Raw genomic sequence first — 17238 nt, forward strand, 5'->3', positions numbered from 1 at the left:
AATGAGAAAAAAATAAAAAAATAAAAAATAAACCTAGTGGAATGTTAAAAAGTCCATAAGAGACATTAGAAGTTGAAGACTGTCTCAACAAATAACTTGATTGATAGTCTATAAAATGAATGCTTCCATGCCATTCCTTAAAGGGATAGTTTGGATTTTTTCAAGCCAGTTTGGCAAAACAAATCGCATGGGAGAAAATGAATGTACTGCTGTGGATGGGGGCAGCAGCAAAACATATTTTAGACACCAAAAAAAAAGTCCCACCTAAAACAATACATTTAAAAAAAGTGTTTATGGTGCTATATTTTGTATCTGTGCCAGTTTACCTTGCCGTGAAACAGCTAAACAGCTCTTTTCAAAGCCACCAGACTGTAAAAAAATTAATTCACCTCACTGCACATGATGGTTGCTTATTGTTATTGTGTGACTTTGGTTAGTTTGGATTCAACAAAGTCACACAATAACACAACAAACTAACTGATCAAGGCAGCAGTAGACCAGCAACCCCCATGTTCAGTGAGGTTCAAATTACAGTTTTTATTTGTTTTTCAATTAAGTCTAGTGGCTTTGGTTTCCACATTGGAAAACGGCTGTCTCATGGCAAGATAAACCTCCAAAAAATATTCTTAATATAGCTTACACTTATACTCATTTTTTTTAGGTATCTAAAGTATGTTTAGCTGCTGTCCCCTTACACAGCAGGACATTACTTTGCTCCCATGGTGGTACCCCTGTCTGTTCCTCCAAACTCCGTCTACTGTGGGTAATACATCGACTTTTGGATAAGTACCTCATACAACCCAACTTCAAATCATCTAAACAATCCCTTCAAAAAAAACCTCCTTAAAATGTGATGTTTTATGCTTTCCAAACATTTGGGAGTCAACTTGTCCACATACGGACTCAGGGTCAGAGGTCACTGTTCCAAACAAGTCAGTGGCAGAATGTACAATCAAATAATACAACTCACACACCAAAACGCCAGTTGTGTGATTGTATCATGCTGTATTTATTGGCAGCCATACAGGCTAGAAAATAATGAATATTATCACCCTGGCTTTGCTCCGTGTGTTTGACAGTCGCTCCCGCTGACTGAACTGCTGAGTGTCTAAACGGCCGGTTTGTCATCACAGTGTGTATGAATGCCGGGGGGGGCACGGCACAAGGAATGCGGTCATACAAATATAACAAGCAGTCGGCAGGGAAGCGATAAAGAGTGAGCAAAGAGAGTGAACAGTGACCTCTTAGGAGTAGTGGTCAGATGGTCAGTCGGTGAGTGACATTGTCATTCGTGAGATTGAGGTGTGGAAGCTATATCTTATTCATGTGGGTATTTTAACATTCAGCCAACGTGTTTGACTTACAGCAGCCATGGAGTTGATGCGGTCGATGTAGTAGTCGGGCCAGCTGGTGGCCAGCTTGTTGGGGTCCTCTTGCTCCTGTGGGTGGACACAATGAAACATGGAGTCGCTTTAGAATGACTTGCATATTGAAACTTACACAAACATCAAACGTCTGTTTATATCCTTGCTCCTGTTGTGGATGACAATGTCAGCATGACTTTCAGTCCATTTATTCAGCTTGTGTTTGTGTTTTGTTGTTATATTCATATCGTTCCATTAATGTAACTATGTAGCAAGCTAGATATGTGGCAAGATTTGGTCCACTTTTGTAATCCTGCCTACCACACTGCCAAGGTGCCTTTAAGTAAGGCAACGACACCCCCAACTGCTTGTTCGCGACCCGTGCTAAAATCCTACACAGTCCCACCCCTAGTCCTGTGTGTGCATGCGTGTGAGTGTTTTTAACAGCAGAGTGTATAAAGTGAATGAGGGATTAATAAAGCACTCCTTGAGCAATGCGGAGGGCTTTTCAGAGATCTACCTCGGATCATGAGTCGTAATGATTATGGTGATGCCTTGACGTTTCCTGGAGCAATCCAACAAAACTACTTTTCCCGTAGCGCTGACCATCAGGTCAAAAGTGACTCCTCCATGACAAGATATTAGGGCTGTCCACGACCAATGAAATTCTCAGTCGCCAAACACTGATAAAAGATTTTGTAGAGTAAGCGGTTTGTTGATTTAATCCAAAGATCTGAGTTTCTCAACAAGAAACAAAACAAAAGCACCACTGTTAATCTTGCAATTACCAGAGATATGCTCAAAAGTACCTTAAGAATAAGTAATCCAGCAAGCTGATCTTTTCCACGAGAGGCACCATCCGGACAAACGTTTCACCTATGTGCGGCAAATATCAAAATCTTTCGGGGCAGACAACTGCGGAATTTACAGAAAAACCCTACGCTCTACAGACGATTAACCCTTCTTCATTTCAGAAACTTTGGAACTTTTCTACTCATGTTGTTGACAATCTTTATACTTTCAACCTCACTACAGGTAAGGTATGACAAGAGTAGTGAGATCAGTAGTGAGCTGTCAATTTTTCTCCAAAACCTTGATGAGCTGTGATGAACAAAGCAAGGCAGCTTGTAGGGCTTTGACTGTTGGACTTGTTTCTACATCACACTCACTCTAGTTTCATCTTTCCACTTTCTACCTTAGCTGCACACGTCAGCATCCACATGAGGACTAAATGGATCAGGCAGTCCAGTCCTCAATAACTGGGTCACAACATCTCGGAGTATTCACTTGTCTTAGCTTTTACTACATGGAGCAAGAAAAAGAGAGAGCGGGAGAGAAAGAAGAATTGCCTTGAGGAACAAAGTGCACTCCACAATAGTTTTCAAATAGCTCTCTGAGATCAATTTGTCCTGCCCCACGAGCAAACCCACGGCACGGGGGAATAAAGAGACCATGTTCCTTGCTCACATCTGGTCTTGTTTAGCCCGGGGTTAGAGCTGTGGTGCGGCATGGTTGTTGTTTTTGTTACTGTGTGCACATCAGATATCAGAAAATATTAGAAAGTGACAGGATGCCCCATTCACAAAAAAATTGCATAATTTTGTAAGATAAGGGAAGAATTATTTGTCACATTTAAATCCCAACATATGTCAACAATTTGGCTTGATCCAAAAATTAAGAGGAACTTTAAAAAAAGTATTTTTTTTTTCTAAAATGTGGTCTGAAGGCAGGGCCATGACCATAGACTGTATAAACGAAGTGGACGTAGTCACTGCGACGTCCCCCAATGGCCTGTGGACTTTGGTTCTGAAGCCTTGAGTCTGAACATTTTGGCCGTCGCCATCTTGGTTTTTTGCAACCAGAAATGACACGAGAGGGTGAAGCTAAGTACAACAGAACGCTGAATAAGACATATTTTAGTCTCCCAAAAAGTTACAATAAACTCGGTAGCTCCAAATATTTGAGTGCTACTGCCATATCACAGACACACACTGACATTAGAGAGGTTCAGATCCCCTTCCTCCATGAAGCTAATAACACCTGCTGCATCAAGCTGTAGGGGAGGATAGGTAGCTGGATCTATCAACTCAACATCCACTCGCTCTCCTCCACCTTGGCTGCCACTGTCTCTGCCCCTATTTCGACTGCCTCCCCCACTGCCCTGGTCAAGTACTATAATGATGCACTCTCCTCCTGTCTTGACGTCATCGCCCCCAAAAAATCCAAACTCATCTCCTTCACCCACTCCGCCCCCTGGTACACTGACCGACTTCGCCTCCTCAAAGTGCAGGGCCGTCAACTGGAACGTCTTGCCAACAAAACTGGACTTACTGTTCACCTTGATGCCTTCAAACTCCACCAACAACAATATAAAGATGCCCTGAACACCGCTCGCTCCTCTCACTACTCCTCCATCATCCAATCTGGCTCCAACAACCCCAAAACGCTTTTCTCCGCCATCCACAAACTCCTCAAGCCCATGGACACCATCTCCACCTCCTTCACCACCAGCAAATGCAACTCATTTCTATCCTTCTTCAACGACAAAATCATTGCAATACACAACCAGCTCGCAGCCCCCTCCCCCCCCCCCCCCCCCCTCTACCACCCCCCCAAGCCCTCAACATGACTCTCCCCTACTTCCAAGCAACTCACTCTCATCCTTCAGTTCAATCACTGAAATGGACCTCTCCTCCATACTCTCCAGCATGAAGACCTCCACCTGTGCCCTTGACCCCCTCCCCTCTTCCTTAGTCAAGGCCTGCCTCCCCTCACTCTCCCGTCTCATCACCAACATCATCAACTCCTCACTGTCTTCTGGTCTCATACCCCCCACACTCAAGATCGCTGCTGTCACCCCCGTGCTGAAAAAACCTGGTCTTGACCCCGACATCCCCAACAACTACCGGCCCATCTCCATCCTCTCCTACCTGTCCAAAGTCCTTGAGAGAGCTGTTGCATCACAACTCAAGTCCCACCTCAATCTCCATAATCTCTACGAACCCTTCCAATCCGGCTTCCGTTCAAAACACAGCACAGAAACCGCCCTACTGAAAATCACAAATGACAAACTTCTCTCTGCTGACTCTGGCTTCCTCACCATCCTCATCCTCCTTGACCTCAGCGCCGCCTTCAACACTATCAACCACTCCATCCTCCTCTCACGTCTCCAGTACTCCCTTGGCATAACTGGCACTGCCCTCTCCTGGTTCACCTCATATCTCTCAGACCGACATTAATTCATTGCAATAAGCAACTGTAAATCCTCTACCTCCCCAGTCACCCACGGTGTCCCCGAAGGTTCCGTGCTTGGTCCCCTCCTCTTCATCATTTACATCCTTCCCCTTGGACAAATCATCCGTCGTCATGGTCTCAACTTCCACTGCTACGCTGACGACACCCAACTCTACTTCTCCTCCAAGACCATCACCTCCGTCACCCACTCCACTCTCACCACCTGTCTCACTGATATAAAATCATGGATGCAACAGAACTTTCTCAAACTCAACTGCAACAAATCTGAAATACTCATCATCGGCCCTAACTCCCTCACCCGCTCAGCCCAGCCCTTCTCCCTCAACATTGATGTCTCCATCGTCACCCCCTCCACCCAAGTCCGCAACCTCGGTATCATCCTCGACCCCACCCTCTCTTTCCTACCCCATGCCAACCACATCACCAAAACTGCCTTCTTTCACCTCAGGAACATTGCACTCCTCCGACCCTCCCTGTCCTCTGCCACCACCGAAATTCTCATCCATGCCCTCATAACCTCCAGACTCGACTACTACAACAGCATCCTCTATAGTTCTCCAAACAAAATCCTCAATAAACTCCAATATGTTCAGAACTCTGCCGCTCGACTGCTCACTTCCACCCGCCGCTATGAACACATCACCCCGGTCCTTCGCAACCTCCACTGGCTCCCGGTCAAATACAGAATAAACTTTAAAATATTACTCACCACCTACAAAGCCCTAAACAACCTGGCCCCTCCCTACCTTTCAGACATCCTCCCCCTCCACGCCCCAACCCGTTGCCTCAGGTCCGCCGGTGCAAACACTCTGAAGACCATCAGGACCAAGCACCGGACCTGGGGTGACAGGGCCTTCTCAGCTGCTGCACCTCCCCTCTGGAACGCCCTCCCCATCCACATCCGTGAGGCTCCCTCCCTATCATTATTCAAACAAGCACTCAAAACCCACCTTCACCTGCTAACCTATGCACCCTACCCTCCATTACATGACCCATTCCGCACAGCTTCTCCAGTTATTCTTTTTTTTTACCAAAATGTTCTGTTTGTTTGTTTTCTTTGCTCCTCTGTCTTTCTTTTTTCTTCTTTTTTTTGTTTGTTTGTTCCGTTTGTCTCTGCCCTGTAAAGCATCTTTGGGTATTTTGAAAAGCGCTATATAAAATTTATGTATTATTATTTGTAAGAGCCAAATTCAATGTGATGTTAAATATTCACTTGTATTTACATGTTTAACTTTAATCACATCTGTTTCTACTTTGAATGTTACAAGGATGTCGTTATAATTAGTTATAGTAAGGAATACATGTAAGTGACAGACTGCCGTCACTTTAAGGTCACTTTGCGACAGTTACTGACAGTTGTGAGTAATATCTGAAGCAGTATGGAGCCGCACAGTTTTCCGAACGTGTTATGAACCGTGTTATGAAACGTGTTATATGGAACGATGTACGCGGATTAAGTTGTGGATAACCTGTGGATACTTAAAGTATGTCCAAGTAATCAGCGTACTTTTAGGAAGAAAGGAAGTTGTTTGACTGACTTGTACGAAGGAAATTGGATCAATAAAACACGTATTGCTTTCATCTACGAGCGGCGTCGGTGTGAGCTATGTGCTAAGGACCAGAAACACGCGTCAACTTAAGGTTTACATTCTGCTAAAGATTTGGACGCTACATTATTATTATTATTACTCTATGTCAGACCATGATATGAGAAACAACACATCCCATGGCAGAAGATCTGCTTAGAATGATAAACACATTATAAATGTTGCTAGAACAACAGATTATTTCTGTGATAGTCGATTGCCATCAGGGGCAAAGTAAGCTCTCTGACTGCTTACATAACAAGTGCAACCACTTCATTCACTACAACGTGCTGCAGCAAGAGTTCATCAATCTTCTCTGTGTTCCATCTTGATATAGAAACTCAAAAATCTATGCCACCCAAATCCCTTAATTTCTAATATGTTGCTTCAATACTTGTATGGTGGTTCAACACAGCTGAAAGCAAATGACATGTAGTGTTGATTAAGTCAGACAAACTCCATTAATTGTCCTTTGACATAAAACCCTCTTATCATGACCACTATTAAACTTCTGGACATACAAAATGAGCTGCAGAAACAGCAGATCTACTTATTTGTGAATCGTATGCACTCAAGCAGCTCCACCACACAGCTTGTTCTGGGTTGGAGTATGAAGCTGTGGCCCTTGCCAGCATTTAAGCTCAAGAGCTAAAACAACCAGAGAAAACAAAAACAATAGAACTCACTGTACTACTCAGCTTGTGTTTTCAAGCCTGCCGTCGCTTCCACTATACTGCTGACGTGCTCGGCACGCGATGGCAGACAGATCCTGACGCTGAGATTAACAAGTTAACCGCCTCTCTCTGGCCCTTCAGCCCAATTACAGCCGCCGACATGCCCTCAAAAACATGTCGAGTCCAGCACAGCATTTACTCTGGCAGTTTCACGAGCCCGAGTAAAGTGCTGCAATTTTCTTCTCGTTTTAGGAGGAATTAAAAAAAACTATTTCAACACGAGCTACACGAATATTCGCAGTTTTAATGAGATTTTCGGAAAAAAGGGTGAAGCGATGTGAAGGCTGTTCTTGCGTGCTGCTTTCCTGATCAAACCATTTCGGGGAGTTAATCACAGATGATGACTGGTATTAAAAATGGCGTGTAAAGAAGTCAGACTCCAATGAGTGGAGCCTGTTTCCAACAGCAGGCCTTTGATGTGAATGGAGTGTACACACTAGTGTGAAAGCACTCCATATATACTTTATATACATGTATATATAAAAATGTATGTGCTCCTCTGCTCATGGCCCTCAATCCACATTCCAGTCGCGTGCCTCGCTGCGACAGTTTAAGGTCAACCCCGTCATTCTATTACAGCAATTACACACTTGCACTACAACATACATTCCTCATGTCTGGTGACGTTAAATATGATTTACAATCCAGGTTGCGGCAGGCAAAAAGAGGACAGGAATCCCCAGCAGTGTATCGGGTATTATTTCTGCAAGGTGTTCCTCTTTGTTACAACCATCTGTTCTCAGAGGAGCCAAGTACTCCACTAAAGCAGAGGTTCAAGAATATTTCCCCGTGCGTTTGGCAGCCTGTTGCGTTCGCAGAGGCACCTGTTGAAAGAGCAGATGAAATTACATATTTTGGCTCCCCCGGCATCAACGCAAAAGGCCGTCTTGAAGATTTCAAACCTCCTTAAAATGGTTTGACTGACAAAGATGATTGAGCTCACAGACTGTAAAGAAACCTATGCACATTTCAAGTCAAGGTTTCAGAAACTGCTTCTGGACTTCTAGAAAACATATCGCTCAATTCTAAAAGACTAGCAAGAGCAAGGGAGGGAGGTAAAGAGGAATAATACCATGCCACAAGCTGCCGCATTTTTTATCCTTTCACCAGTAATTTTACAGTTATTATCGTTATTAGCAGTTTTCTCAAAATAAGTTTTGTCTCAGACTGTTGCAGAAATCTCCACTTCGGTAGGTGTTACATTCCCCAAACTTTCCAGTTCAAATCTATATTCTGAAGGTTTTTACAGAGGGGATTGTTCAAACATCATTCTCCTTATTTTTACAACATTGTATTCCTAAAGTAAAATGTTTTCTTTTTAATGTGTGTTAACAGTATTTATTAAGAGGTATCCAAAATTCCCTCTGTAAAATCCTTTGACTCTAATATGTCAACAAAATGAACCAAGATGCTTGAACCTGGCTTTATCTTCACCTGTAGTGTCTCCCCTTATGTATGTATATACATACATACAGTTGTGTGAAAAAGTGTTTGCCCCCTTCCTGATTTCTTATTTTTTTGCATGTTTGTCACACTTAAATGTTTCAGATCATCAAACAAATTTAAATATTAGACAAAGATAACACAAGTAAACACAAAATGCAGTTTTTAAATGAAGGTTTTTATTATTAAGGGGAAAAAAAATCCAAACCTACATGGCCCTGTGTGAAAAAGTGATTGCCCCCCCGTTAAAACATAAATTAACTGTGGTTTATCACATCTTTGGAAAGCTGAGTTAAATTTCTCTAGCCACACCCAGGCCTGATTACTGCCACACCTGTTCTCAATCAAGAAATCACTTAAATAGGACCTGCCTGACAAAGTGAGGTAGACCAAAAGATCCTCAAAAGCTAGACATCATGCTGCGATCCAAAGAAATTCAGGAACAAATGAGAAACAAAGTAATTGAGATCTATCAGTCTGGAAAAGGTTACAAAGCCATTTCTAAAGCTTTGGGACTCCAGCAAACCACAGTGAAAGCCATTATCCACAAATGGCGAAAACATGGAACAGTGGTGAACCTTCCCAGGAGTGGCCGGCCGACCAAAATTACCCCAAGAGCGCAGCGACGACTCATCCAAGAGGTCACAAAAGCCCCCAGAACAACATCCAAAGAACTGCAGGCCTCACTTGCCTCAATTAAGGTCAGTGTTCATGACTCCACCATAAGAAAGAGACTGGGCAAAAATGGCCTGCATGGCAGAGTTCCAAGACGAAAACCACTGCTGAGCAAAAAGAACATAAAGGCTCGTCTCAGTTTTGCCAGAAAACATCTTGATGATCCCCAAGACTTTTGGGAAAATACTCTGTGGACTGACGAGACAAAAGTTGAACTTTTTGGAAGGTGTATATCCCATTACATCTGGCGTAAAAGTAACACGGCATTTCAGAAAAGGAACATCATACCAACAGTAAAATATGGTGGTGGTAGTGTGATGGTCTGGGGCTGTTTTGCTGCTTCAGGACCTGGAAGACTTGCTGTGGTAAATGGAACCATGAATTCTGCTGTCTACCAAAAAATCCTGAAGGAGAATGTCCGGCCATCTGTTCGTGACCTCAAGCTGAAGCGCACTTGGGTTCTGCAGCAGGACAATGATCCAAAACACACCAGCAAGTCCACCTCTGAATGGCTTAAGAAAAACAAAATGAAGACTTTGGAGTGGCCTAGTCAAAGTCCCGACCTGAATCCGATTGAGATGATGTGGCATGACCTTAAAAAGGCGGTTCATGTTCGAAAACCCTCCAATGTGGCTGAATTACAACAATTCTGCAAAGATGAGTGGGCCAAAATTCCTCTACAGCGCTGTAAAAGACTCATTGCCAGTTATCGCAAACGCTTGATTGCAGTTGTTGCTGCTAAGGGTGGCCCAACCAGTTATTAGGTTTAGGGGGCAATCACTTTTTCACACAGGGCCATGTAGGTTTGGATTTTTTTTTTTCCTTAATAATAAAAACCTTCATTTAAAAACTGCATTTTGTGTTTACTTGTCTTTATCTTTGTTATCTTTGTCTAATATTTAAATTTGTTTGATGATCTGAAACATTTAAGTGTGACAAAAATAAGAAATCAGGAAGGGGGCAAACACTTTTTCACACAACTGTATATATAAAAGCATACTTTTTCCCTACTCTCTGCTCCAGCTGTCACCACAACATGTTCCCGTCAGCGCAACCAGGGGGATTGTCCGACATTCCAAGGAACCAATCTCTCTGCGTTGAATATTTATCTATGGAAGCCGGGATATAAAGTCTCACCTCCAGAGGCAGGAAATGGACAAGATATTGAATTCTGGAAGATTATGTAACGCTCGCCCGCCTATTACAGGTAGCTAACATTACACACGTTTTAGCACATGCTCAGGCAGAAATATTTGCCTTGGGGTCACGTTAGCTTCAGCGATGGGGGTAAGGCGCATGCAGGTGATAATTGAAGACACGTTAGGAGAGGGCAATGTGTGGGTGCATGTGGTGCCGGCGGCCAGCGCATGGTAAGTAACGGCATCAAAGCATCTCAGATAAAAGGATAGCAAGCATTTGGATGCTTTCTAGACAGCGACGCAGATATTATACAGAAATCCTTCTTTTTAGGGACATTTAGAGAGTGCTGGTATTCCTGGTGTGTGTGTGTGCGTGTGTGTGCGTGTGTGTGTGTGAATGTGTGTGTCAGCGCAGCAATACTAATGGGAGTCAGGAGACCCTGCTTGGCTTCCAGCACTGAATGATTATCAGGAGCTATTAGCTGTAACATCATGTTATCTACCTGGGGGCTGCTGGACGTGAGTCAGGCTTGAAATAAGCCCAACAATAAAAGAGTATATACACACACACACACCTACAGAAACACACGCAGGGATGCAATATACTCATACAGAGATTCACTCATGCCACCTCTGATTTACTAAACATGTGTATAAGCCATGCCGTCTTTCTCACGCTTACCAAGAATGAAGTCCACTCTTTTTTACACACACACACACACACACACACATATATATATATATATATATACAGTGGGGAAAACAAGTATTTAGTCAGCCACCAATTGTGCAAGTTCTCCCACTTAAAAAGATGAGAGATGCCTGTAATTTTCATCATAGGTACACTTCAACTATGAGAGACAGAATGGGGGGAAAGAATCACATTGTAGGATTTTTAATGAATTAATTGGTAAATTCCTCGGTAAAATAAGTATTTGGTCACCTACAAACAAGCAAGATTTCTGGCTCTCACAGACCTGTAACTTCTTCTTTAAGAGGCTCCTCTGTCCTCCACTCGTTACCTGTATTAATGGCAACTGTTTGAACTCGTTATCAGTATAAAAGACACCTGTCCACAACCTCAAACAGTCACACTCCAAACTCCACTATGGCCAAGACCAAAGAGCTGTCAAAGGACACCAGAAACAGAATTGTAGACCTGCACCAGGCTGGGAAGACTGAATCTGCAATAGGTAAGCAGCTTGGTGTGAAGAAATCAACTGTGGGAGCAATTATTAGAAAATGGAAGACATACAAGACCACTGATAGTCTCCCTCGATCTGGGGCTCCACGCAAGATCTCACCCCGTGGGGTCAAAATTATCACAAGAACGGTGAACAAAAATCCCAGAACCACACGGGGGGACCTAGTGAATGACCTGCAGAGAGCTGGGACCAAAGTAACAAAGGCTACCATCAGTAACACACTACGCCGCCAGGGACTCAAATCCTGCAGTGCCAGACGTGTCCCCCTGCTTAAGCCAGTACATGTCCAGGCCTGTCTGAAGTTTGCTAGAGAGCATTTGGATGATCCAGAAGAGGATTGGGAGAATGTCATATGGTCAGATGAAACCAAAATAGAACTTTTTGGTAAAAACTCAACTCGTCGTGTTTGGAGGAGAAAGAATGCCGAGTTGCATCCAAAGAACACCATACCTACTGTGAAGCATGGGGGTGGAAACATCATGCTTTGGGGCTGTTTTTCTGCAAGGGGACCAGGACGACTGATCCGTGTAAAGGAAAGAATGAATGGGGCCATGTATCGTGAGATTTTGAGTGGAAACCTCCTTCCATCAGCAAGGGCATTGAAGATGAAACGTGGCTGGGTCTTTCAGCATGACAATGATCCCAAACACACCGCCCCGGCAACGAAGGAGTGGCTTCGTAAGAAGCATTTCAAGGTCCTGGAGTGGCCTAGCCAGTCTCCAGATCTCAACCCCATAGAAAATCTGTGGAGGGAGTTGAAAGTCCGTGTTGCCCAGCGACAGCCCCAAAACATCACTGCTCTAGAGATCTGCATGGAGGAATGGGCCAAAATACCAGCAACAGTGTGTGAAAAGCTTGTGAAGACTTACAGAAAACGTTTGACCTCTGTCATTGCCAACAAAGGGTATATAACAAAGTATTGAGATGAACTTTTGTTATTGACCAAATACTTATTTTCCACCATAATTTGCAAATAAATTCTTTAAAAATCAGACAGTGATTTTCTGGATTTTTTTTTCTCATTTTGTCTCTCATAGTTGAGGTATGATGATGGAAATTACAGGCCTCTCTCATCTTTTTAAGTGGGAGAACTTGCACAATTGGTGGCTGACTAAATACTTTTTTTCCCCACTGTATACATATATATATATATGTACATATAGATACATATGTGTGCAGATACATATATATATATATATCTATAGATATATATCTATATATCTATATATATATATATATGTGTGTGTATATATATCTATATATATATATCTATCGATATATATCTATATATATCTATATCTATATATATATATATATATATATCTATATATAATCCAACACCCGTGGCTGAGGCTGACTGGGTGGCTGCGATCAGCGGTGCAGATACTGTTAGCTTATGTAAAGCCTGAAGCCCTGGACAAGATCGAGTTAGTCATGGTACACAGAGACCATGTTTACACTAATTCCCTTACATCACTGCTGCTGACTGATAGCATTGCTAGCTAGACACTGTACTGGACCAGCTAGTGCTTGATAAACAAACAAAAATTAGAATTTTGATGTTGGAGCATTTAGCTAATTTGTTTTGTATTGAACATCAATGTTAAAGTTGCATTAATCAATTCATTTTTACATTAAAAGTGACTCAAATGATTGTGTATCAGCTAAGTTTTTAGCTTTTTAAGCCTTTTTAGCTTCTTTTGGCTCATTGTTTTGGCACAGCAGGAACGTTAAATGTAACCAAGCCCTGATAAAACCACTGTGCTCTACCTGCACAGCAACGCACTGTAGATGGACAGAATTAGCAACTAGCTGGAGAAGAAAGTCTACAACTAGCTAGCAAAATAACCAGGTATTATTGGACTTCCATTCATCAGGTGGCCAAAAAACCAAACTCCATTTGGACGATGATGTTACGCTGTCTGTATAAGTAGCTCATTGTTAGCGCGTTAGCCATAACAACTTTTTATGGATACTGGGTTCTTTTGCCCCAATGGTTAAACACAGTGATGGGCAAGGTAACTTTGAAAGTGTAGTGTGCTACGCTACCAGTTACACTACATTAACACACCTCATTTCAAGCCAATGCTCACAATATAAAAATGTATAATATAAATACATGTAGGCCTAATATAAATTATATCACAACTTAATAAAAATCAATAATAAATTATAATGCCTATTGCATATTCAACTATCAATTTACTATCACTTAATTCTAACATCCATGGACAATCATGCACCCTACTACCATAGCAATATCTACCTGCCTTGCACCAATGTACAGTGTTCTGCAATGTGTGTAGCATACTAACATAATTAAACGATGCATCGGTCGAATTTATTCAATCCCGATGCTGATACCTAGGCCGATACAGAATACCGATTTGATACTTGAAGTTGTATGGCTCACTGTGTGGAAGTGACTGGGATCATTATTTTACTTGTAGGGCTGCATCAGGCTTGACTTAAACATTCCTAACTTCGTGGAACAAAATTTAACAAATGAATACATAGATTTAAATCTACTGAATTGTTATTCGTTATTAAACAAATTAATTGTACACCAGCAACTTGGAAAACAAAAATCTTTAAAATGAACAGGAATTAGAATTGAAGTATACATGTATATATTATACAAACAAGTGAATTGAATATGTCAGCCACATTGATAATATTATCGGCCCGATAAGTATCGGTGCATCCCTAAATTAAACAGCGTATGTGGCCATAGGCCTACACATACGGCCATGGTGACTCCCTTGGTATTAATTCCTCTCCGTCCTCACCCTTTGCCATCTTCCCCATCAAGTAAACACAAGCTGGCGTCTCTGTATTTCCTGCAGCAGAGAAGTCATAGGCATCAGTCCAAGGATTGGTACGTGATGTCACTGTTATACAGAAAGTGCTTCTGTTGGCTACAAAGACACGTCCGCGTGTGGTGTCACTTACTCTCAGCCTCAGAAATGCTTAGAAAAATTTAGCTTGTCTGGACTTTTCCGCAATACTTGATCAATAAAAGAGCAAAGCTACTGAAGCACTATTTGATTCAGAAAACGGTGACGCCACTACCAAGCTACTGAGAAATGTAGTTAAACTAGTAACGCAGCTACTTGTAGCGCCGCTACCAAGATGCGGGGAAGCCTTACTGGGTAAAACCAAGCCCTCTTTGTAGTTCTACTGAAAACTCTGTTTGTGATTTAAGAGGGTTAAGCAGTTTTATTAGCTCTTCTGTTCATGTAAAAAGGTAAAAATCATTAGATTTGGAATGAGTGGTTTTCTCTGGACGGTGAGGAAGTGGTGCTGGTGAAGCCTGAGTGGTCTGCAGTAAATGTGTTTGTGTTGCAGGTGAACAAATTTAGTTTGTCCCTTTGTCATGCCCTCCAAAGAGTTATCTAACCACAACAACTGGAGCCGTCGCTAGGCTGGAGGAAACAAAGGGAACCAGTGTTTGTCGCCAACAGGAACGGCTGAGGGACGTTCTGCTGTCCTCTGCTCTTCATTCAAAATCACTGTCATGCTGTAATTCTCAGGAATACACACTTCTGTGTGTGTGTGTGTGTGTGTGTGTGTGTGTGTGTGTATGTATGCATGTAACATCTGAATGACCTGCGTCTTTTCCTACGTATGCATGTTCAAGTCTGCGTGGGCGTGTGCATGTGAGGACAGCATTCACTCACAGACATGCAGGTTATTTTTTCCGATATTGCACACCAGTTCATTCTCCATTACGCCACCTCTATCCATGAATGAGGGGTTTGTTTGGTTTTTGCTCCAGCCTTCCGCTGTGCACTGGTAGCCCGGGGTTTTGTTCTCCGTTTCCTGGCCTGGACACGGGGCTGTTTTTTTTTCACCTTAACCTCGCAGAGGAAATGATGTCTGACTTGGAGAGATGGGGCAGGAACGACAAACTAATATATGCTACCTCTGAACCCGGCTTAGGCGCGCACTGCAAACCATTTTGGTTCCAACATGCCCTGGCTGGTGCCAAAATTTTGGTTTCCACTGCCTCCTAACCACAGCACAAAGAGTCCTCATAAACGTCTGTTTCAGTGAGATACTGAATAACTGATATTGGAGTAATATTGAACTTGTGCCTTTTACGTGGGTTCACATGTGCAAAATGCACATTCTGCCAACAATTCAATCCCCTTTTGAAACTATGCAATTTATTCAAAAGGGAACAGCACACTGTGCGGGTTATCATAAATAAAGATTACATCCTCCTTATTATTTGTGACCCGTATTGGATTTCACTGTAAACTGGTGTGGTGCTCTGGCTTCCATCATCGCCTTGACATCCCTCGAAACACACCGCAGTTCCACTGCTCTTCTTTTTCCTCGTACCTCAATACTGGCCTGAATACAAGTACAAACGTTTATACGTTTATACACACACACACACACACACACACACACACACACACACACACACACACACACACACACACACACACACACACACACACACACACACACACACACACACACACACACACACACACACACACACACACACACACACACACACACACACACACACACACACACACACACACACAGTTTATTCCTTTTTTTAAAAACAGTTGTCAGAGAGTCTATCATATCACTGAGCCTGCATGCCATGGAAAGAGAAAGGAGGGGTCCCATCCTCGCCGTACTCTCAACCCTAACCCTCAGCCAAAAAACAAATTTGCAAAGAAACACGGGAGGGTAATTGACTATTTACTCAATTTGCTATTGAGCGAGAGAGGGGGGGGGGGGGGGGGGGGGGCTGAATTCCCCCTTCTTCTAAGAGCACAATGTCATTTCCTGCTGGATATTTGACCGCAAAGCGAGACCGGAGTTGCTGCGGAGAGACACGCTGAAGGGTATGGAGAGAACGAGAGATGTTTTGCGAGGGGATAGGGGTGAAAGAGAGGCCTGACCAGAATGTTCTAGTGCTCCCATGGTATGTTCAGCTCTAAACTGTGGGTTCAGGCAGCCTGTCAACTGAGGCCCAGCCAGAGATTAGAGTGCATGTAGAGTAAAGCACGGTAGGGACCGACTCACCTTCTTCTTGCTGCAGTAGATCTGCCATTTCTTCTCATCGGGCAGCGCGAACATGGCCTCCCTGTTCTTATCCGTCAGGTCCAGTTCATCCTGCAACAACAGGGGGAGGCTGTTTTATCCACACAATATTTTCAAACCATTGCACAAACAATTCAATTTGCGATTAGATTACATCACATTTACATACAGCTCGTCAACAAAAAATTTTAACAATTAAAGCTAAGAGGAGCGGTCATTCAGCGGTCCCTGTGTACAAAAATGTGGGAGTGTTTCCAAGCACAAAACTCCCTTTAGAAAACCTCTCATTTCACTGCAGCAGGCTCTGACAGTCTGCCCCGTGCAGTCCTGGTTCTCCTATAACTCCCTTCCCTCCAGCGGGCCCGGCAATACGACCTGGGCCTCCAGCTGTGTGGTGTCGGTGTTGGCTACAAGCGGCGCAGCGCGGCGAGTTTATACAGGGAACCTTGATTGTCCAACCTTCCCACTGACCGAGAGCTGGTCCCCGCAGACCAAAGAGGGGTGTTTTAATATTCACCCTGCTGCTCTGCTCAATTCTTCAGCTTGGTACAAGGAGCCTCCTGCACCTTTTGAAATGCATATGAGGCCAGGAAATGAGTCTCCGTGTGCCAGCCAGGGAGGAAAAGCAAAGTTTTAGAAAAAAAAAGGGATGGATACATTTGGGATGGAGGGGAGGAGGAGAGGGATGGATGAAGGTGACAGAAAGAGAGAAAAAGAAAAAGGGGGCGATGTGGTTCTGTAAATGGAGCACAAAAAAAAAAAATAGG

The 17238-nt window shown here is 43.2% G+C and overlaps 1 protein-coding gene across 4 annotated transcripts in view; it reads right to left on the bottom strand.

Annotated features, from left to right (window-relative positions):
- The window catches only part of daam2 (dishevelled associated activator of morphogenesis 2), a 120401-nt gene that overhangs the window by 46581 nt on the left and 56582 nt on the right, over positions 1-17238 (bottom strand). For all 4 annotated transcript variants that reach the window (XM_076106937.1, XM_076106940.1, XM_076106936.1 and 1 more), the window contains 2 exons: positions 16454-16543; positions 1365-1439 (listed from right to left, as the gene is read on the bottom strand). In XM_076106937.1, the coding sequence (XP_075963052.1) occupies positions 1365-1439; positions 16454-16543 (165 nt within the window). The remainder of the gene's footprint in view (positions 1-1364; positions 1440-16453; positions 16544-17238) is intronic.

This window comes from Anarhichas minor, unplaced genomic scaffold, assembly GCF_050575085.1.
Source record: "Anarhichas minor isolate MPS153535 unplaced genomic scaffold, ASM5057508v1 ptg000037l, whole genome shotgun sequence".
Taxonomy (NCBI): Eukaryota; Metazoa; Chordata; class Actinopteri; order Perciformes; family Anarhichadidae; genus Anarhichas; species Anarhichas minor.